The sequence below is a fragment of the Leptonychotes weddellii genome, chromosome 1, assembly GCF_054177405.1.
Source record: "Leptonychotes weddellii isolate Sample4059 chromosome 1, ASM5417740v2, whole genome shotgun sequence".
Lineage (NCBI taxonomy): Eukaryota > Metazoa > Chordata > Mammalia > Carnivora > Phocidae > Leptonychotes > Leptonychotes weddellii.
Genome location: NC_138369.1, coordinates 13,872,223 through 13,894,317, shown reverse-complemented (window position 1 = coordinate 13,894,317; position 22,095 = coordinate 13,872,223). Strand labels below are relative to the sequence as shown.

The window sequence follows — 22,095 nt, the reverse complement described above, 5'->3', positions numbered from 1 at the left end:
TTCATCTTGTGAATTGGCTGTGGTGTGACTCCTTTTGCTTCTCCTTTCTGGTCTTGACGCTGCTGAAGAGTCACCTCTTTGGCCTAGGTTTCCATTAGTGAGCCTGATCAAGCCAGGACACAAGTCTGGGCACGTTCCCTATAACACAGACCAAAGAAAACGGCAACATGGAGCAGAAGTGGGTTTATATGTGGGTAACAGCGGAGAGCTTGTAATGAAGGGAATTCTAGATCCCTGGGCCTTCTGCTGGAGTTTTCTATTCCGATTTTATTGGCTTAAGGTTTTCTACTTTCACACAGGCAGAAAGAGGATTTATTGGAAGGCTTTGGGATGGCTCACAGACTGGAAAGGAAGCTGCTGAGCCTCACCTTCAGAAAGGGCTGGCATCGGGGCAGCTATGGTCTCAGGGGCAGGAATCTCTGGGGGTTGAATAAGCACCACCACATCCAGTTCCTGCTTCTTTTTGCTCGGAAATCAAAGTCCAGGGACAGAGGCCCAACCAGGTGGCCTGCTGTGGGTCAGGGAGGGGCACCTTGACTGACAGCCTGTCCAGGCCCAATCCTGTGGAGAGAGGTGCTTCCCCTGGGCCACGAAGGGGCCAGCTGCTGGGCAGGCCGGGGCAGGAGCAACTGCCTCACCAGGAGCAGCAGCTTCGCCTAATGCTGCTGCCACAGTGACATTTGTTTTCTGTCAGAGGCCTGGACTTTTTGCTGTTTCTGTGTTAAAGACTGACTCCGCTGGACATTCTTTACCAGTGAAACACTCTTTGTGCAAGAATGTGTTTTGTGAGGGGTCAGCCCTGTGTAGTTTTTCCCCAGGGATTTCTGTCAATCTGGCCTGTGCCCAGAGAAAGCTGGGGAGGATGTCCAGAACTCCCCTTTGTCAGAGAGCAGCTGAAGGTGATGTCGGTTACCCAGGGGTGCTTTCCTGTGACACCTGTGGGAACAGTGCCCTCTCTCGGGAGTGGGCTTTTAGAAATGCCTGTATGAAAGAGGGTTGAGAGTTTATCATCAGTTTTTGGCCTCTCTGGTTAGACTGACTGAGAAACTGCCCACAGTTACTAAGAGCTGACCAGAGGGGAGGGGGTGTGTGTGTGCGCGCGTGTGTGTGTGTTGGGACTGATGTCTCCAGACCTTGAATGTAGGCATCCTGAAACATGTCTCCAGCCACGCATCACAGCTACCTCCCCCAGCAGCCCCAGTGTGCAGAACCAGGACTCGTTGACTTTTCTCCTTTCTTGCCAGGTACCTGCAGATGGTGTCCATTGTCCGTGCTGTCCAGCGCACACCAGGCTGATCCATGGTCACTTTCCGGGATGGCAGCAAGGTGACTTCAGCTGAGGATGACCCTGACTGAAAGGCTGCGCGAGAAGATATCTCAGGCCTTCTACAACCATGGGCTGCTCTGCGCATCCTACCCCATCCCTATCATCCTCTTCACAGGGCTCTGCATCTTAGCCTGCTGGTATGTTTCTGAGTTGCGCTGGATATGGTGGGCCACTGTGTTGGGACAGTAGGTTTCCTAATCCTGATTGCTCTGTAGCCCTTGGACTGTGTATACTTTTTACACAATGTAACTGGAGGCTCATTGGAGCTGGTGGGTGTAGAGTTCACGTCCTGGAGTGTTTAGCCACTAGACTGTAAACAGTCCAGGCTGGCCCCAACTTAGGGATTCACCAGATTTGTTCATGTCACTGGTAGTCTATTTCAAAATAATGTTTAGACACTTCTAAGAAACCAAAAGATAACTGAAAGGCATGATCTTTTAATATTCCTTTTCAGCAGTGACAGTTTCATTTTGATACCTGGTTAAGAGCAGGAGCATTTGAGTGTTTTAAGACAAAGTCCATTTGAACAGTTCCTTGGACACCCTTGTGCGGGCTCACCCAGAGACTTGGTTCTCTGCTCTCCAGTCATTTTCTGGTGTTCACGAGGAGCGTCTTTCTGACCTCTTGCTGATTCTCAGGGCCTGCTGTGCTCCCCAACGACTGTCGTGCCTGCCGTAGCTGCCTTCGGTTCCCGTCTGTCTGTCTGTCTGTTATATACAGGCTTCAAGAAGGCTACGGCCGATGATGACATGTAGGAGGACGGGCCTGGTGTAAGAGGATATCTGATGGCCTTTTTTGGCTCTAAAACACTTACAGCCATGAAAAGAGCCCACTGTGTTATCCTTGCCTCTGGAAAGGTTTCCACATTCTTTGTACATCTGACGTTTGTTAGATGTATTCAGTGCTGTGCTGGAAGGAGGGTGGTTCAGGACTGAGCTCCCAGTCGGGTTCTTAATGATCCCAAGTTATTTTCTAATTAGGACTAAGAAAGATGAGTATCTTTCATTGAGAATTTCCTGTTGGTTGCTTCAGGCATATAATTAATCTCATCAATCCTCATAATAACCTTGGGAAGCAGTCCAGTTATATTTCCATTTAACCAAAGGAGGATGGTGGATTGGAGCCTTGTGTGGTCTACACAGTTAATAAGCAGGGACACTGGGCTTTAAATCTAGGCCTAGGGATTTCTGGTGTCTGCCCCCGTGGCACTCTGTCACCCTGACTCTCCTCGCTCTGGCTCAGTGTATTTGTACTGATGCTTAAATTTTGTTAAATTGTGTTGTAAAAGATAACGGCTACATCCTGTAGGAGATAAATTAGTAGAACCCAGCTCTTGTGTTTGGGTTTTTTTCCCTCTAATTTAATTAATTAGCTTTTTAAAAATTTCTCAAGATCATACTTTTTAAAAGTCATCTCTGTCCTTCAAAATCATACTTTTCTAGGCCTGGCATATGTATTTCTCAAACCTGAGCTAGCAACAGAATTACCTGGAGGCATGCACAACACGGATTGCCGGGCCTCGCCCCAGAGTTTCTCATTCATCAGGTCTGGGCTGGGTCCAAGAATTTGTGTCTCTGACAAGTTCCCAGGCCTGGGACCATGTGCTGAGAACCACTAGACTGTCTTTCTTGAAAGTCTGTCTGCAACTCTACCATGGCTCTGCTAAAAGTGTTTTCTCTTTTTGATGATTTCTGAAGCAGCAGTTCATGGGGACACTCATGGTTATTATCCCTGGTATGGCCTTCTGTTGAGGGTGGTGTGACTGAGCTTCCCCTGCACTAAATCCTTAGGTCCTCAGTGGCCTCTGCACGTGGGACGGTGATAAGAACTACTTGGTGGACAAGTACATTGAATTCAGCTTACATGCTGTACGGTCAGTTTGAGTTGAGGAGGGTAGTTGTGATCCCCTTCCATGAAGATAACTCTAGCTACAGGAAAAGGAAAAGATGTTTCCTGTTTGCCATTCATCTTTGGATGTTGGGTGTCGCCAGCTGAGACTAGGCAGCGTCCTGGACATGTAGCAGCTGCTTGGGTGCAGTCGAGCCTTACCTTTGAATGAGTAATTTGCTGTTACACAAGTGTTTCAGAACAGACAGTCCTTGGATTTATGACGTGAGGGCCTCTGGTGTGAAAACCTTAGGAGATGGCTACGGTCTCAAGTTTGGAGAATGCCTTCTCAACTCAGGGTGAATTAGAATGGGCTGGAAGGTGGGGGAAGAGGCAGATGTGATGATAGCAATATTTAACAACTAGAACAGCCCAGACGCAGCCAAGCCTGCCTTATATCCCACAGGTGCTCCTGGCTGAACATCAGTCCTGGGAAAGGGGTGGGCGAGGTTTGGGGTAGGACTGGGCTGATGGGAAGGCAAGGAAGACCAATCTTCTATGACTCCTAGCTTCATAGGTCCTTTGGAACTTTCCCTTTCACATGTGCTGTTCTGTTTGGTGCCTGACATCCTTAGAGGGGGTGGTTATGTCCTAGTTTTTTTCAAGATGATGAAACTAGCGTGGAGAGCTGAGAAGTGGTGTTACAACTGGCAGGTCCTTGTGGGAAGCCCTGTACTTTCTCCACTTCACCAAGGTGATAGGAACTTTTTGAAGATAGCTTTCATTGCAAGGAGTTTGCTCCCTGAGAGAGAGGGTCTCAGCTGCCATGGGTCAGGAGCAGGATCTGCAGGCAGGACCTGCCTAGACAAGAGCAGGGAGGCTTTTTGAGGCATAGCCATGTGTAACAGGAGTTGAGGAGAGAGCACAAAGTTGGGTTTTATGTCACTCAATAAAGATGGCCAGAATATACGCCAAGCGCTGTGCTGGCCCAGTGACGTGCACACCATCCCTCTCCTCAAAAGCGCAGTCTGGACCCGAGACACACAGCCGCAGCCGTCAGCCCATGTGACCTGGCTTTGGTGCAGAGGCAGACAGTGTCAGCGAGGCTTCTGGGGGGAGACCTTCTGAGCCAAACCCTGCAGGGAGAGTGAGTGGCATCTTCCTCGCCTCCTTTCCTGTTTATGGTCGTGGCCATCAGTCAGCTCACTTAGCAGCCGGGCAGGGAGGGTGGTCCCCCGGAGAGCCCCTCCGAGAACCGGCTGCTTCCTCTGGTCCCGCCTTCTAATGGCGCGACAGTTTCCAAAGACACGAGGTTTTTCTTTGAAGAGGAAAACCAGCTTTAGGGACTGTCCCGTTCTTAGTGCCCTGTAATTACTTTCCCAAACCGGCATCTTTGTCATGTTATCTTAAAGGAGCCTTTTATTTATTTTATTTTTTTAAAGATTTTATTTATTTATTTGGCAGAGAGAGACACAGTGAGAGAAGGAACACAAGCAGGGGGAGCGGGAGAGGGAGAAGCAGGCTTCCCGCGGAGCAGGGAGCCCGACATGGGGCTCCATCCCAGGACCCCGGGATCACGACCTGAGCCGAAGGCAGACGCTTAACGACTGAGCCACCCAGGTGCCCTCAAAGGAGCCTTTTAACAACTTTTCTTAAAATCTGATTGGCTTAGGAAGAATTTCCCAAGGCTAGATGAAGTCTGTCAGCCTCCTAAAATGACAAAGTTGTTTCAAAGGATCCACAGATTCTGGGCCTTTTTGTCCAAGAGACCAGATATTGTGGCCCCATGGCACAAGCCTGTCCTCTTCTAACCTTGGGAAGATTCTTTGTCCAGAGCAGAGTCCCCCCTTCTGTTCAGAGTCTCGGGTTGCCTGCAGAAAACAAAGTGTGCGTCCTAGACAGCTTTTAGTAGTTTTGTTAGATATCTACATTCTATTTAGTGGCTTATCTTTTATTGTCTCTGGAATGAGGCAGTTGTGCAGCTTGACCTCAAAGGATCCCTGCACTTGAGAACTCTGTTCAGATCTAGCAGCCACCTGAGTTGTAGACCCTGTTCATCAGCACTGGATCACCCTGGGAGCAGTGAATGCTCTTTGCTCTGGGAAAATCTGATGGAACCTGCGGCACGTAGGCACTGTGGCAAGAGGTGTCTTCACATTTCCTAGAGGTTAGGTCACCCGAGGTGTGGCCCAGCAGCAGCCCAGCAAGGCACAGGGTGCTATTGCTTCCAGGCAGGGATGTGGTAGGTGCACTGTGGGATGAAGAAAGAGTGCTTGGGTGCCAGGCTACCTACCGGCCTTCCTGGGTGCAGGTCAGAGGTTAACATGAGGGTCACTGGGTCCCTTGTTGATTCTACAGCCTGCTGCTCATGGCTAGAGAGCTTGGAGAGCAAGTTAAATCACGATGAGGCCATTCTGAACCTCATGAAGAACGGTCATTGTGCAGCCTGTGTGGGTATTCCAGAGCAGGCTTGGCCCCTTTCCTCTTCCTTTTTCTCTGGAGGGACACAGTACCTTGGGACTGAGGCTGCACATCTCAGTTGTGGTGGCCTCTGCTTGTCAGCCTCCCCCGGTCTGCCCACGTTACGAGTTTCCCCAAGATCACCATGGCCTCTTGGTGGGGTGTACACACAGGGGCTTGTGTTAAAGGCTTCTTTTTTCTGTGCCTTTGTGGCCACTCTAGACACATTTCTATTCTCTTCATGGACAAGAAAGAAATCTAAATAAGTGAAGGCCTATCTGTGACTGTGTTCTGGAGAGCCAGGCTGGGTAGCTGAGGACGGGTCCTAAAGCACCTCTGAGCTCTGCCCTGAAGCCGCCTACACCTGAGAGCCCAGGGGACCAGCTCCTGCAGCTGCTCCAGGACACTGGCCTGTTCAGCATGCCAGAGCCAAGGCCTCCCCCAGCAAAAGTTACTCCTGGCCTCACAAACAAGCTCCGGAAAGGCTCTGAAGTGCCTGTGGGAGATCAAAGACTCCTTCACCACCTGAAATTTCCCCAAACACAAGAGAGAGCAGGAGATCTCAGAAATACCGCCTTTCACTACCCCACCCTTCGTCCTGTACTGTTGTTCTCCTCTGAGAAGGGAAGGGAGAAAACATGTCTCACCTTGATGTCTCCAGACAGGCGCCTCAGGTGACATCTCTGAACGTCATTTCTGTGGTTGCTGTTTCCGTCTGTCTTCAGCATCTCCTGAACCCCAATCCCAGGTGGCTGGGAGTGAGAAGGGGATGAGACTAGAGCCAGTAGCATCCCCGTAGTTGTGGGACCAGAGCAATAGGACAGTGTAAGGCTGCTTGGTCAGGAAGCAGGGGAAAGGACCGTTAAAGGTCCTAAATGTTCTCGCATGGGAGTGGGTGAAAGGTCCCCACCCAAAGGCCCATCAGATGCGCAGTGCTGCCAGTCTGGGCTAGGGGGTGGCCGTCACCTCACCCTGCCCTAGGACACAGCAAGGCGTGCACATCTGGCCTCGACCCCCTCCCCTTGTTTTTACATTCAGGCCCCTGCCAGGGGGCAGCAGCAAAGGGGATACCTGGATAAGGGAGGGCAAGGCCAGGTCCTGGGATTCGAGGGGGCAGAGGAGCTGGTGGTCCCAGGCAGGAGGGACCACAGGTGAACCTATGCTCCGTACCCTCAGCACACGCTCCATTGTGATGGACTTCACTTCAAAACACAAGTTTAAAGATAAATTTATTGAGAATGTCCATACTGCTGTTGCAGAGCATTAAACCCCAAGCGCTTGGACCTTCTGAGCATGGGGTCCTGTGCAGCAATATGGGTTGTACACCCATGAAGTCAGCTGTGCGTGGGCCATCTGGAAGATAACTCATCCTGAACATTTCCTGAATGTCTTCCATGTGGCTAGTATTGGGGATGCAGAAATTAAAATGGCATGTTCCCTCCCTACGTTTCTTGTATTAATCATGCTGATGAGTAGAGGTTTCTGGGATCGGTGATTGCAGGCTGCCATAGAGTATAGAGGAGAGGTAACTACTGGCTTGGGGACAGAGGAGTAGAGAGGCAGTGTGGCCTTGAAGGATAGGCAGGAATTTGGCTGGCATTTGGGGGGCAGGGGGGATTTTGGTTTGGGCTCCCCTAAGACAAGGTGTAGCTTGTGTGTGAGATGAAATGAGCACTGGCAGCAAGGTGGAACGATGAGCTAGGAAGGAAGGAGCACCATCCCCCAAGTTATCCCCACAGGCAGCTGTGTCATCTCACTGGGGAATGCTGAGAAATGGTGTAGGACGGCCACCTCAGAGCTCCCACCTGGGTGTGGGGGCTTGGACAGTCTGTGCCAGGGGTCAGCAGACTCTTTCCATAAAGGGCCAGATAGTAAGGCCACATATGGTCTTTGTCATGTTTTTGGGTTTTGTTTTTTTGTTTTTGTTTTTGTTTGTTTTACTCGTATAAGATTTTATTTATTTGAGACAGAAAGTGAGCACAAGGGAGAAGCAGACTCCCCACCGAGCAGGGAGCCTGACGACATGGGGCTTAATCCCAGGACCCCGCCCCTTGTTTGTTTGTTTAAAATAACCTTTTAAATGTGTAAAAACCATTCTTAGCTCATGGGCCACACAAAAATGGGCTGTGGGCTGTAGTTTGTGAACCCCTGATCTGTACAACCACCACATCAACTACTGGTTGAGGGCTGCCTCCAGCTAGCCTCAATTCCCACCACTTAGGCAGAGAGGTCTCCAACAGCAATACAATAGTCTCAGGGAAAGAGATGCAAGTGCTAGCAGTTGGAAATCGGAAATTGAGCCAGCATGCCCAGAAATAAGAACAGAGGGAATAAGGGGAGGTCCCCAGCAGCCTGTTGGGATTCGTCAGGTGGTCACATGTGGGGAGCAGGTGCAGTGACAAAGTTATGGGTTGGGTGGTGAAGAAGATTGGGGATTTCAGGTGCATACCTGATTAAGAGATAAGTGATTGCATTGCTCCAGGTGAGAGTTGATGGTTGCTTAGTCTAAGTGGAGAGCCTGGAGGTGGTGTGATGTGGCCATGTCTGGGTATATTTTGAAGGTGGAGCCCTCAGGATTGTCTGAGGACCAGATGTGGAGTATGAGAAAAAGAGGAGTCAAGATCAAATGCTTGGCCTGAGCAACTGGATGGGTGGAGCTGAGACAGGAAAGGCAGGGGAGGTTTTGGAGATCTGGTTCATTTCCTTTGCCCCTGTAAGATCAGGGTAAGCCAAGATGTAATCTGGTCTTAGAAATGAGTTTTGGGGAAGTAACATGGGGGTGGTGGTAGAAATCCCCAGACAGTTTCTTTAAATGTCTCTAGTCTGTTTTCTAACCTTGGAAAAGTAAGTGTTTTTACTTCTGAAAATTGCCTGACACTGTGCTTCCAAGCTTTCCTTTTGGCTAGAATTTAGTAGCCGTGGATGGTGATTATTCCCTTGAATTTTGCATTTTTGTAGAATCTTTTTCTTGGTGTTTTCTTTGCCTATGTTAAAAGGAATGTATGGTCGTTTAAATTTTTTTAGCAAAACAAATGCAATACAAGACATGTGAGTGTGATGTTAAGAGCACAGACTGGTACCACACTGCCTGTGTTGACCTGCTGGTTCTGTCACTTCCTCATGGGGATATAGCTTCTGCGTCTCACTGGGTTGTGGTGAGGCTTAAATGAGCAAATGGGTAGAAGGCGCTGGGATTGGTGGCTGGCACATAGGTATTCGGCGAGAGAGACCATCACTAGTTACAGGCACAGAAACAGGTCTCTGTCAGTGAGAAGAACCATGTTGGGGTGGGTATGGGGCACTTCGGTAGCTCACCGGAGGAGCCACCAAAGGGAAACCCAGACTTTGGGGAAAGGGAAAAGACTTTCTGGGGCAAGTGGTACCACAACTGAGGCCTCAAAGGTGAGTGATCTAGGAGAAGAATGGGCAAGCGTGTTTCAGCAGGGATGGAGCCTCAGGAGCAAGAGAGCAAGTGTGTGGCTCCCGGGCAAGGGTGGAGAATGACTGGCAGCCTCTTGAAGAATGTCAAGGCCTGTGGACTTTTTCCCAAGAGACTTTTCTCAGGAGAAAATTGGAGGTTCTGGAGTGTCCTGCCCTTCTTTCTCTTCCTGCTGCAGTGTTTAGACTCCTAGAATTCACAGATGTTTTTAATAATTCACAGTCTGAGAAACAGGCTGCCCCTAGTTCAGTCAGTTGAGCAGCTGTGGTGTGGGAAGTGAATGTGGATGTGTACTGCATGCTTTCATCCTGTAGTGAGGCTAAAGCTCCATCATCTTAGCTCTAGGCCCCCAGACTCCACTCCACACACAGAGCCCAGGGCTCAGCCTGTGTGCTGTGCAGAGCTTTCCAGAGCAGAACCTTAGCTAAGTCTGGAGACAGCCCTTGACACCTACCTCCAAACAGTTGAACCTTGGCTTTTGAAAGCAAGAGAGGAGCAACTGTTCATGAACCAGGGAGTGTCAGTGTGATTGACAGCTGATACCTCCTCAGAGACCATGGAGGCCAGAAGGCAATTGGATAACATTTAAAGTTTTGAATGAAAAAAAACTCAACCAAGAATCGTATATTCTACCATATGATTATTCGGTAATGAAGGAGAAATTGAGAAATAGCCAGATAGGCAAAAGCGGAGGGGATTTGTTACCAATGGGCCTGCCCTACAAGAAACACTAAAGAAAGTCCTTCAGGCTGAAATGAAAGGTTACTAGACAGTCATTTGAAACCATAATTAAAAATAACACTAGTAAAGGTAACCAGACTTGTAACTTTTGGTTGGGTTTGTAACATCTTTCTTTGTCTTTTGGGCTTTAAAAGGCAAGTGCATTGAGCAATAATTTTTTAAATCTATGGTGATGGGCATACAATGTATAAATTATAATCTGTGGCAATAACAATATAAAAGGGGTGAGACAGATCTATAGAAACAGTGTTTAGATACTATTGAAACTAAGCTCCTCAGGCTGGATGATTTCAGTTGTCTTGTTTTCAAGGTCGCTGACCTCTTCTCCTGCCTGCTCACATCTGTAGAACCCCTCTGTAACAACCCAGCATTCAATCTAGGTGATTGTAAATTGTTAATAATAATTGTAGTCCCCACGGTAACCAAGCAATAACTTGAAAAATACAGAAAAGGATAGAAGGGAGTCAAAGTGGCACACACTACCAAAAATCAGCCAAATACCAAAAAAAAAAAAAAAAAACAGCAGCAATTGAAGGAATTGAACAAAAGTCATATAAGGCATGCAAAAACAAGTGGCACGAGTAAATCCTTCCTTATTAGTAATCACATAAAATGTGAGTGGATTAAACTCTTCTATTAAAGAGACATTGGCAGATTAGATTGCATCTGTCTACTTCAGATACACACTACACATCAGATATAAGAACACAAAGGGGCTGAAAATAAGAGGATGGAAAAATACATTCCATGCCAAATAGTAACAGAAAGAGATCTAGAGTGGCTGTATAATTATCAGATACCATTTAAAAGGTTATGAGACAAAGAAGGACATTATATATTGATAAATGCCTTAAAACAGCAAGAGTGCACACCAGTTATAAACACACACGCACACACACACCTAACAACAGAGCCCCAAAATATATGAATCGAAAAGGGACAGAATTGAAATGTGAAATTGAGAAACCCACAGTTATAGTTGACCTTCGAATCCTGCACTTTCAGTACTGGATACAAGGACCAGACAAGGTGATAAGTATATGGGGGACTTGAGCAACAGTGTCTGCCAGCCAGACCTAACAGACATGTAGAGAACACGCAGCAACGGCAGGATTGATGTTCTTCTCAAGTGCCCATGGAACATTCTCCAGGATAGACCATATGTTAGGCCATATTAAACAAGTCTTAAAAAATGAAAGAAGACTGAAATCATATAGAGTGTTTTTTTCTAATCACAGTGGAATGAAATTAAAAATACTAGAAGGAAAACTGGAAAATCCACAAATAAGTGGAAGTTAAACAGGACATCCTAAAACAACCCGTGAGTCAAGTAATCAGAAGGGAAATTAGGAAATACCTTTAGATGAGAACAAAAACAACACGGTACACCAAGTCTGGTGGGGTGCTATGAAAGTAGGACTAGGAAAGGGGCGCCTGGGTGGCTCAGTCGTTAAGCGTCTGCCTTCGGCTCAGGTCATGATCTCAGGGTCCTGGGATCGAGCCCCGCATCGGGCTCCCCGCTCAGCGGGAAACCTGCTTCTCCCTCTCCCACTCCCCCTGCTTGTGTTCCCTCTCTCGCTGTGTCTCTCTCTGTGAAATAAATAAAATCTTAAAAAAAAGAAAGTAGGACTAGGAGGGAAACGTGTAGCTGTGAAGAGGACTCCATACTCATAGCTAGAATATATAAAGAGCTATAAATCAATGAGAAAAAGATAATCAAAAGAGTTGAAGAAGGGCTTCACAAAAGAGGATGTGTCCAAATGGCCAACAAGGATGCAAAAGAATTTTCAACACTGTTGCACATTGAAACCACAGAGAGACCCCACTGCTGCCTCCTCGACATGGTTACAGTTAATTGGCCTGACAACATCTAGAGGTGGCAAGGCTCTGGAGCAGTTGGAACTCCTGTCACACCACTGGTGGGAGCATACATTTGTACAACTACTTTGGAAAATCGGTATTATATGCAAAGCTGAACATGTACACTCTAACCCCCAGAAATTGTCTTCTAGGAACACACCCAACAGAAATGAGTGCTTATGGCTACCAAAAGCCATATATAAAAATGACCGTCATAGTTTTATTTTTAATAACTGAAACTGGAAACCAGCCACAGGTTCCTTGACAGTGAAATGGAAACATTCACTGAGGTATAATTCAGTGGGATGGCACATACCTGCGGGAAAGGGTGATCTGCTGTGTGCACCGGTATGGATGAATCTAGCAGATAAAATTTAAGTGGAAGTAGCCACTCACAAGAGAGTACACACGTGGAATGGGTGATTTCATTTTTAAGCCATTAAAAAGGCAAAACTCATTTATGGTGATAGAAGTTCTTTTTAATTAATTAATTTTTTTTAAGATTTTATTTATTTGACAGAGAGACTGCCAGAGAGGGAACACAAGCAGGGGGAGTGGGAGGGAGAAGCAGGCTTCCCGCTGAGCAGGGAGCCTGATGCGGGGCTTGATCCCAGGACCCTGGGCTCATGACCTGAGCCGAAGGCAGACGCTCAGCGACTGAGCCACCCAGGCGCCCCTGTTTGTTTTAAGTAGGCTCCACACCCAGTGGGGAGCCCAGTGCGGGGCTTGAACTCACGACCTTGAGATCAAGACCTGAGCTGAGACCAAGAGTTAGACGCTTGACTGACTGAGCCACCCAGGCGCACCCTGATAGTAGTTTGGGGATGCTCTTCACTGGGCAGGGGCAGAAGGCTGCCTTCTGAGGTTCTGGAAATGTCCTATAGCTTGATCTAGGTAGTGATTACATAGGTGTATGCGTATGTAAAAATTCATTGAACTATCTAAGATTTGTGCATCGTATTCTATAAAAGTTAATTCTCAATTAAAAACAGAAGGTTTGTTTAAAAGATGTGAAACAAAATGCACATCGGTTCGCCAGCTTTTTGATGTAAGACCAAGGTTTTCCCATGTGAACGGTGGGTCTGAGTGTAAACCACACCCTCAGTGATTTTTTGGAGCAATTGCCCAGCAATATGCATTGGGATCCTTTGGGATTTTTATAGATTTTCCCCCCAGTTTCTTATTGTTGTCTTACCTATATTTAATTTGACAAGCTTTTTTTTTTTTTTTAGCATCTTTATTATGTCTCTAAAAATATTCAACCAGTCTCTTTTATGAATTGGACTTCCTTATAAGCTTCCTGTGACTAAAAATGAGCTTGAAAACTTGTGATATCAGAGGCTCTGAGTGTCTTTCTCGCCCTGCAGTTCTGTGATCCCGGTATTTTACATACGTACGGTGCCGGCAGGGAGAGCGCAGAGCACCTGCAGCGGCCCCTGCGTCACTCGTCCTGGCGCAGACTGTGCTCCTGCTGTGTCCTAACCCTTCTCTCCTTCTTGTTCGTCCCAGCTGCCCACTGCTGAAACTGCCCCTGCCGGGGACAGGACCGGTGGAGTTCACCACTCCTGTGAAGGACTACTCACCCCCGCCTGTGGCCCCTGACCGCAAACCAGGGGAGCCCAGTGAGCGGCCAGAGTGGGTAGGTGCTCAGCGTGTGGCCGGGGAGAGCCCCGAGGGTTGGGTGGAGATTGGCAAAGGCAGGGGTTCTGGGAGTGAGAGTGAGGGTGGCCAGCTTCTGATTGGTGAATACGTGTCCTTGACCGGCTTTACCGAGGCACCACAGATACTTAGTCACACAGTTAATGAATAACCTTTTTTGAAAGGAAACCCCAAGTGACACAAAAGTGCGACTGTCCTACAATAACAGGGTGGGGTCTGTGGTTGTGGTCACTGTGGCCAGATGGGTCTGGCTTCCTAGCTGGCCTGCTCACACACCATGCCCGGGGCCGAGCCGTGCTCTGGCAGACAGGCCATCTCCTTGCCCCAAGCGGTCATGAGAACCAGGGAGCATCCCTAGAGAATGTTCTGTCATCAGCGTCTTGACACCATCTAATGTATGCGGTATGCACCTCATTTTTTCAGATCGGTTAGGTCCAATTTTCTCCTCACAATGCAGTTAGGTAGAAAGAGTTGAGTTTTTGTGTTTTGTGTTTTTTTAATCCCTTTTACAGTTAAGGAAGTGGGGCCAGAGTGATGAGGAGCCTCTGTTATTTAGTTTAAGTGGGGTCAGCACTGCATCAGAACCCCGGGACTCCTGACCCCTGCTGCTCCTGGACCATACCATCCCCAGTTGACTGTCTCTGAGCTGAGCACTGATGGCCACTAGGAAGTAACAGTCGCTCCAGTCGAAGGTCTCAGGCGGAGGAACTAACTCACTGTGATGCTGGACTTGTTATTCAGAAATCTTTTTTTTTTTTTTTTTTTAAAGATTTTATTTATTTTTTAGAGAGCCAGCGAGAGAGAAACAGCATGAGAGGGGAGAGGGTCAGAGGGAGAAGCAGGCTCCCCGCTGAACGGGGAGCCCGATGTGGGACGCGATCCCAGGACCCTGGGATCATGACCTGAGCCGAAGGCAGATGCTTAACCATCTGAGCCACCCAGGCGCCCCATGTTATTCAGAAATCTTACGAGCTCCATTAGCCCATCTCTGAAGCTTTTACCTGCCAGGTAGCGGGTAAAGTGTCCTTCCTTCGCACATTGTGCTTTGGTCCCGTGATTTGTGCTGGGCTGTGTTGTTGAGGAGGAAATCCAAAGCTCAGAGAGCAGAGCTCTTGTGCTCCCGCCTTCTCTCTGACAGTGGTGGTACATTCCTTTCTGTTTCCTTCAAGGGTGATGTAGCTGTCAGGTACCTTGTTACAAATTTAGCCCTGCTGATGCTAAATAGAGACCCAGCTGGTCAGCTGGGTGTGTGTTAAGCTGTACGTGAATCCGTCTTCCTAGGACTCTGTCCATGAAGGTCAGAGCGAGCATGTCTGATGCTGGCAGAAACCAGCTCTGTGACTTCATGTCCCAGCTTGACCATTGGCTCCGCATGGGACCTTCTTGGTTCAGACCTTTTACCTTCATTAACCTCTGATGCAGTTGTACCGCAGGGTGGAACTGAGGGCTCCTGGTCACAACAGGGTGGTCTGTGTTTGTGGATGTTTTGTGACTCCAGGAGTTCGGTGGGCCTGACGGTACAGGAGAGACGTTTAATGATACAGCTATTGGGGGAGGGGGTGACGTGTTTGTGAGCTCTTTAACTTCCATAGTGCCCTTCTTTGGTCTGGGATGATGATAGTAAGCAGGTGTACAAATAATTTCAGGGCTCAACAGAGGATTGTCTGTTTTCTGTCTTCCTCATTGGAGCTCCCCCCCCGCCCCGCCCTGGCCCCCGCCTTGAAGGCCTCGGTGCAGTGACCTGGTGCTATGCAGGTTAGTGGTCAGTTACCTTACCTCCACGGATAATCCGTGCTGAAAATTCAGGCCAGCAAAACAGGAATGGTAAGGACTGCTTTAGTTATAAGGAACAAAAAACTCAGCCCAAACTAGAGTAAGCAAAAAGGGAATTTTTGGAGTCCTAGAACTCAAGGATAGTATGGCTTGGGCCTCAAAAGGAGCCCACCTTTCTACTCTGTCAGCTCCACTCTTGATCTACCTAACAGCTCCAGCAGCTTCAGCCCCATGTTGTTGCAATATCCAATCTGGTGCAGGATGAGAAGGTGCCAGGTTGATTCTAACTGAGGTTACCTGCCTGTCCCCATCCCAAATCCTGTGGTGAAGGCGGGTACTTTGTTGACTGGCTTCATTGTTAGTTGTCTCCATCATGAGGCTGAGGACAAGAAAGGACCATTTCAAAAGGAAAATCAGGAGGCTCAGGCACCGGGCAGCACAGCACAAGCACCTGCTGCCCACCCAGGAACCAGAACATCCTTCCTTCCTCCCTCCATTCCTTCTAGTATTCAGCATATGTTTATTGCATGCCTGTGGTGTGCCCGGCAGGGTGATGATCTAAGGGACACATAGAGCCTCACAGCTTCCGGGGAGATCTCAGTCTGGCTAGAAAGAGAAGACAAAGATGTCAGTTTAAAATAAATATGATGTATGTCAAAGGGATACAGGAACCAACTGAAAGAGCTCCCAATGGCCAATGCTAGAAGATAAAATATATTTTGCAATAAAGCAAAGTGTAGTATTGGATTATAACCCAAAGTATAAAATAAATATCTGAGTTCATATGATTGAATAAGTAAATGGGGGGAAATAGACAAATCTGGGCAAAAATACTAAATAATTTATGTAAATACTCTGCCCTCAAGGAGGTGGAGTATAACTTCCCTTCCTTAAGCGTGGACTGTGCATAGTGACTTCCTTCCAAAGAACACTGTATGGAGACGGGGAGAAAAGAAGCACTTTAGAGTGGAGAACCAGACAGATACCTCCTCAGCAAGGCGGTCAGAGTCAACGTCGGCAGTGATAGATCAGACTGATAGTATATACCCTTGATGTGTGACAAGTGAGACACTGTCTCTGGTCTTCTTCCCAGAAACCCATAATCCCAGCCTAATTATGGGAAGAACATCAGATGAATCCCAATTGAGGGACTTTTTTTTTTTGAAGATTTTATTTATTTATTTGACAGAGAGAGAGACAGCGAGAGAGGGAACACAAGCAGGGGGAATGGGAGAGGGAGAAGCAGGCTTCCTGTGGAGCAGGGAGCCCGATGTGGGGCTCGATCCCAGGGCCCTGGGATCATGACCTGAGCTGAAGGCAGACACTTAACGACTGAGCCACCCAGGCGCCCCCCCAATTGAGGGACTTTTTATACAATACCTGACCACAACTCCTTAAAACTGTCAAGGTTAGGGCCCCTGGGTGGTTCAGATGGTTAAGCGTCTGCCTTCGGCTCAGGTCACGATCCTGGGGTCCTGCGATCGAGTCCTGCGTAGGGTTTCCCAGCTCATCGGGGAGCCTGCTTCTCCCTCTGCCTCTCTCTCTCTCATGAATAAATAAATAAAATCTTAAAAAAAAAACAAAACTGTCAAGGTTATCAAAAACAAGGAAATTCTGAGAACCTGTCACTAAGGAAAACTAAGGAAACCACATTTTCTTAGGTTTTACCTGAAGTTCTTTTTCTCTCCCAGGATCCCATTTAGGGCACCACATTACACTCGCGTGTTGCTTCCCCGGTGGCCTCTCTTGGGTACAACAGCTTTGCAGATGTTCCTTGTCTATGATGAGCTTGACAGTTTTGAGTAGCGGCCAGGTATTTTGTAGAGCTGCCCTCCAGGGGGATTTTTTGTTTTTTCTCTAGATTAGCCTGGGATTGTGGGTTTGGGGAAGACTGCAGGGGTGAAGCATCATTCTTTTCACATACGTCAGCCTCTTGAGTTACTTTATAAATTTCCATACATTAAAGTTTAGTCTTTATGCTGTAAAGCTATTGGTACAGTTTTTAAAAAGGCTTTCTAATGGATACATAGAGAAATCTCATTGTGGTCTTCATTTGCCTTTCCCAGATGATTAATGTCAAGTGCTTATTGTATTTGCATGTCTTTCTTTGGTAGGTGTTCACCCATTTTGAATGAAGTCGTTTGGATTTCTTTTTATTGAATTGCCAGTCTTTCCATATGCTGGAGATGGCTTTCTATATAGCCCTTTTTCTGCCCTCTTGCTCTAGTGTCCCCACGGTGGGATGTCAGCTGCGCTGTGCAGTCTTGCCTTTATGGGTCCTGCAGAGAGGTCTCTGATCCACTGTGCCGGGTCCTGGTGCTCTGAGTCAGGCCCACGCTCTCTAAGAGTGGAGTCACTAACTAATGGCCTTGTCAGGTTGGGAGGGGCACCTTCTGGAAAAAGGGATGTTTTTACCAGAGGAACAGAAGAACAAAGCAGAAATGGTAGAAGCTTTCCATTTCCCACACGTGTGACCTTGGGCAGGTTACTTCACACCTTCGTGCCCATGTTTCCTCATTCATAAAATGGGGATGATAATCATATCTATATCATACGTCGTCAGAGGATTTTTTTTTTTGTAAAAGATTTTATTTATTTATTTGAGACAGAATGAGAGAGAGCACATGAGAGGGGGGAGGGCCAGAGGGAGAAGCAGACCCCCCGCTGAGCAGGGAGCCCGATGCGGGACTCGATCCCGGGACTCCGGGATCATGACCTGAGCCGAAGGCAGTTGCTTAACCAACTGAGCCACCCAGGCGCCCACGTCGTCAGAGGATTACACGAAGGCATGCAAAGGCTTAGTGCCAGGCCCATCACTTGCATTTGACACATTTGTGGCTGTCACTGTTGTCAGTCATTGATCAGATCTGGCCGAAGTTCTGGAGGAGGACCAAAGTTCATATGCTTGGATTGCCCTCCGGGGCACCGCAGGCCTGCAGTCATTTAGCGGAGCTCAGATACCACTCTCTCCAGGAAGCCTTCCCCAGCTCTCTTGCCCTGCTTCTCCTCTCTGTATTTCCACCCAGTAGGAATTGTGTTCCATTCGAGCACATATAGTCTGGTATTTTAACATAGTAAGTGCTGAGGAAAAGCTTCTTGTTTAACAGAGAAACAGCCCGGCTTATTTAGCAGACCAGGAATGTAAATTGAGTCATTTTTCTTGGTGCATGATGGGTGATAAGGTAGGTGGGGCCAAATTGAATCTGAGGCGGTGGGGTTTCAACTTTGATCGTATATGCAGTGGGAAGCCAGTCCCCCAGAGGCAAGGACATGAGGAAAGTGACAGTAGGAAGATCATGTGTATGGAACTTGGAGAAACTTGGAGACGTAGGTGACCATGCTTAGGAGAAGGGTTGGGGGTGTGAAAGGAGTGAAGGGATTGATCTTCAGGAGATGCCAAATCTAATTTTAATAGTTTTAAGCCATGGTAATGTAACTCCATATAAGTGACATGTTTTTGGCCACTTTGCCGGATGGTTATATGTGTTGTTTTGTTGGGTCCTCACAGTGATGCGTGAGGTCTGGGATTCCATCCCCATTCCCTAGTAAGGGCCTGGGGCTTAGAGAGTGCAGACACTGTTGTCCAAGGCACACAGCCAGGGCTGGCACTAGAAGTTGAACCCAGCTGGGTCCCCTGAGCCTGCCTTTCCCTCCTTCCCCCCCGCCCACCACACCCCCTTACGTGCCCAGGGCTGGAGGACAAGGATCAGGAGCCTTGGTTTTCAGAATTGCTGAGTAACAGGCATCCTCTGTCAGGTTCTGCAGAGAGCCCCTGGATGTGTCAGTGTAAAGGTAAACTCCCAGGAACTCTAGGTTGCTCTATCTGAATGGAGAGGAAGGACTGTATTGAAAAAAAAAAACAAAAACAGGGCGCCTGGGTGGCTCAGTCAGTTGAGCGTCTGCCTTCGGCTCAGGTCATGATCCCAGGGTCCTGGGATGGAGCCCTGAGTCGGGCTCCCTGCTCGGCGGGGAAGTCTGCTTCTCCCTCTGCCTCTGCCTGCTGCTCTGCCTACTTGTGCTCTATCTCTCTGTCAAATAAATCTTTAAAAAAATAAAAATAAAAACAAAACAAGCCTGAGGTCTCCTGCACTGGCCTGGCTCCCTAGACGGGGTCATCAGGAGCCCTGAACTCCACACGAAGCCCGACCTGGCCAGCCGCAGAGCTGGCTGGGCTTCCTGGGCCAGCACTGCGGTGTCCGTGGTGGTGGCTAAGCCTGGACGCAGGGTTTCCACAGGGCCCTGGTCAGCGCCTCATGCTGTGAATGCTGGTGGCCAGAGACCCCAGGGATCCCTAGGACCTCAGCCCCCCTCCTACACTGCTCGTGGTGGGCCTTGCCGTCTGTTTCCTGTTCTCTACGGGAACTCGCATGGTTCCCCACCACCCAGGCACATTGGCTGTTGAGAAAAAACAGGTTTGAGAATTGGGCGGCCCTGGCTTTAATCCTGGCTCAGCTGCCTGTCAGCTCTGTCCTTGGACACATCCTTTATCTCTCTGGGCTTGGTTTTCTTATCTGCGACCTCTAGCTCAGGGTCTCCCAAGGCTGCACTCAAGGTATCAGCCAAGGCTGCACTCATCTCCAAGCCCGAATGGGGAGAATCCGCTTCCAGGCTCACTCAGTGGCCAGCTAGCAAGGGGCTTCTTGCAGGCTGTTGAGCTGAGGGGCTCCCCTCCTCACCGTGTGTTGGCTGAGGGCCCCCTCAGTTCCTTGCTTCGTGGACCTTCCAGAGAAGTTCACGACATGGCTAACTTCATCAGAGTGGTGGTTCCAGAAGAAGGGGACAGAGGAAGAATTATAGTCTCTTTCCTTTCAGTTGCTTGTGCACATGCACGAGCCTGTGTGCCCTTGTGTGTGTGTGTGTGTGTGTGTGTGTGAAAATGCAACATAAAATTTACCATATAAACCCTTTTTAGGTATATAGTTCACTGATATTAAATACATTCATGTTGTACAACCATCCATCTCTATAACTTTTCATCTTGTAAAACAGAAACCCTATACCTATTAATAACCCCCCTCTTCCTCCAGCCCTGGCAACCACCGTTGTTCTTTCTGTGTCTATAAATTTACTATTTTAGGTACCTCATAGGAGTAGAATTCTACAGTACTTGTTTTTTTGTGACTGGCTTATTTCACTGAGCATTACGTCCCCAAGGGTTATAATCTTCTATAACCTAATCTCAGAAATGACGTCATTACTTCTGTTGTCATCTGTCAGAAGCCAGTCACTAGGCACAGCCCACTCTCGGGGGGGATTGCACGTGGGCGTGAGCACCGGGGGTGGGGGAGACTGGGGCCGTGGTAGAAGACTGCCTGCCACAACCTCTGTCTAGTGAGGAGTCTGCGCACAGTGTCTGCGGGCATCTGGATCCACGGGCCCTTACGCTTCCGCAGTCACTGCCTTCGGATGCCGGTCTCCCACTTAGTAATAGCCAGTGGCGATTGTGATAGCGCCCAGCACGGGGAGTGGTGGGGCCCTGGCCACATCCCCCCTGCCCTTTCAGCACCTGCCCGCCTGCTTGTCGGCTACCAGTCCCTGCATCTCCTGTATCAGAGCATCTCAGGTGCAGCAAGGTCTGAGGTGCCGGGGAGTTGGTGTCCCCTAGGAGCAGCCCTCAAGCAGTAGCCGCGGGGTGGGGCGTGTAATAGCTGAGCTCTCTAATCCCTCAGGTGGGATGACTCAGCTAAACCCCATTACCCACAGAGGTCACTTGGCCAGTAACACCCTTTGTTGTCTGCTTTCCCTCCCTTGTTCCTTGTCCTTTTCCCCTCTCTCTGCTTTCTGCACCTCCCAAGTAAACCACCTCTCTTAGGGTCTGCTCCTGGGGAACCCAGACTGAGATAGTGGATGACAAGAGTCAGGCCCGTGCCTGTTGAATAAACCGCGGAGAGGGAATTTTGATGCCCAGAAGAGGGGGGTTGAGGGAGCCTGTGTTGGGTGACAAGTTTGCTACAAACCTGTTAAATGAGTGGACCAAGACCTTGGAAGAGTTGCAAAGACATGGAATAGCTGCTTGGGAAGTTCATTTGGAAATCAGGGAGAGTGAATCAGGAGCCCTGCAGCAGAGGGAGGCCCCGCCAAGGCCAGGGAGCAGGGCTGTGCAGTAGGAATCACTGTTCCCCGGTTCTTGTCTGGTGCGGCTTGCCGTGCTGGTCGGGCATGCAAACAAATGAGTAGAGGGTTTACCCAGCACTGGTGGAAGGACAACCGAGAAAGAGCTACCTAGTTACGTGCTGCTATGAAAATCTGATGAAAGCCATGGATCCTCTCTCCTAAAAATGATGATGGTAGTCATAATATGTACACTTCTAGGCAGAAACCTTTAAAAATTGGGGGAGCAAGGTGCTCCCAGAACTTCTAGAGCCGTCCCTAGGGCCCAGGGAGAAGGCTCTGGTTCTGAGTCATGTTTGTTAGCACTTGCTGAGATGGTGGCCCGAGTGGTCCTGGCTGGGGAGAAGGTGCCTGGTGGGAAGGGGGCTGGAGAAGAAGTGGAGGGCCGAGGAGCCAGAAGGAGTTTCCCGCCTGGACACTAAGGGTTCAGTCACAGAGGCTCAGTGGGCCTGAGCGTGGAGGCAGAGGTGGAGGGCCTGAGGAGGGCCCTGGGCAGAGGAGATGGTGTGTGCGACACAGCCTTGTGGCCAGTGGGTACGAACCTGGGGCTGGAGGCTCTGTGATGCCCTGCTGCCCCTGGGTGACACACTGCGTCCTTCACAGGGTTTGGGGATGATTGCCCCGGGGACAGCTCTCCTTGTAGAGCTGTACGCGACGGCTCCGCCCCCACGCAGGCCTGTGTGCTGAGTTGAACCAATGAGCTGCTGTTCAGGTCAGAGCCTGCGGCAGCCGGTTCCATCCAGATCCCTCTGTGCCTCTGGGCAGCTTCTAACAGGCCAGGTCGGTGCAAATGACAAAGCAGGTGAGGCCTTCTGTCCCCAGAGCCTTTGTAAGACATGGCTTCATAAGTGTAAACTTCACAAAGGCACAGGTGGTTGCCTTGGGTTGTTCCTTTAAG

General features: G+C 48.9%; 1 protein-coding gene across 1 annotated transcript in view; it reads left to right on the top strand.

Annotated features, from left to right (window-relative positions):
• The window catches only part of SCAP (SREBF chaperone), a 64,392-nt gene that overhangs the window by 27,637 nt on the left and 14,660 nt on the right, over window positions 1-22,095 (top strand). The window contains exons 2-3 of the mRNA XM_081801038.1: window positions 1,245-1,464; window positions 13,164-13,293. Of these exons, the coding sequence (XP_081657164.1) occupies window positions 1,343-1,464; window positions 13,164-13,293 (252 nt within the window). The 5' untranslated portion in view covers window positions 1,245-1,342. The remainder of the gene's footprint in view (window positions 1-1,244; window positions 1,465-13,163; window positions 13,294-22,095) is intronic.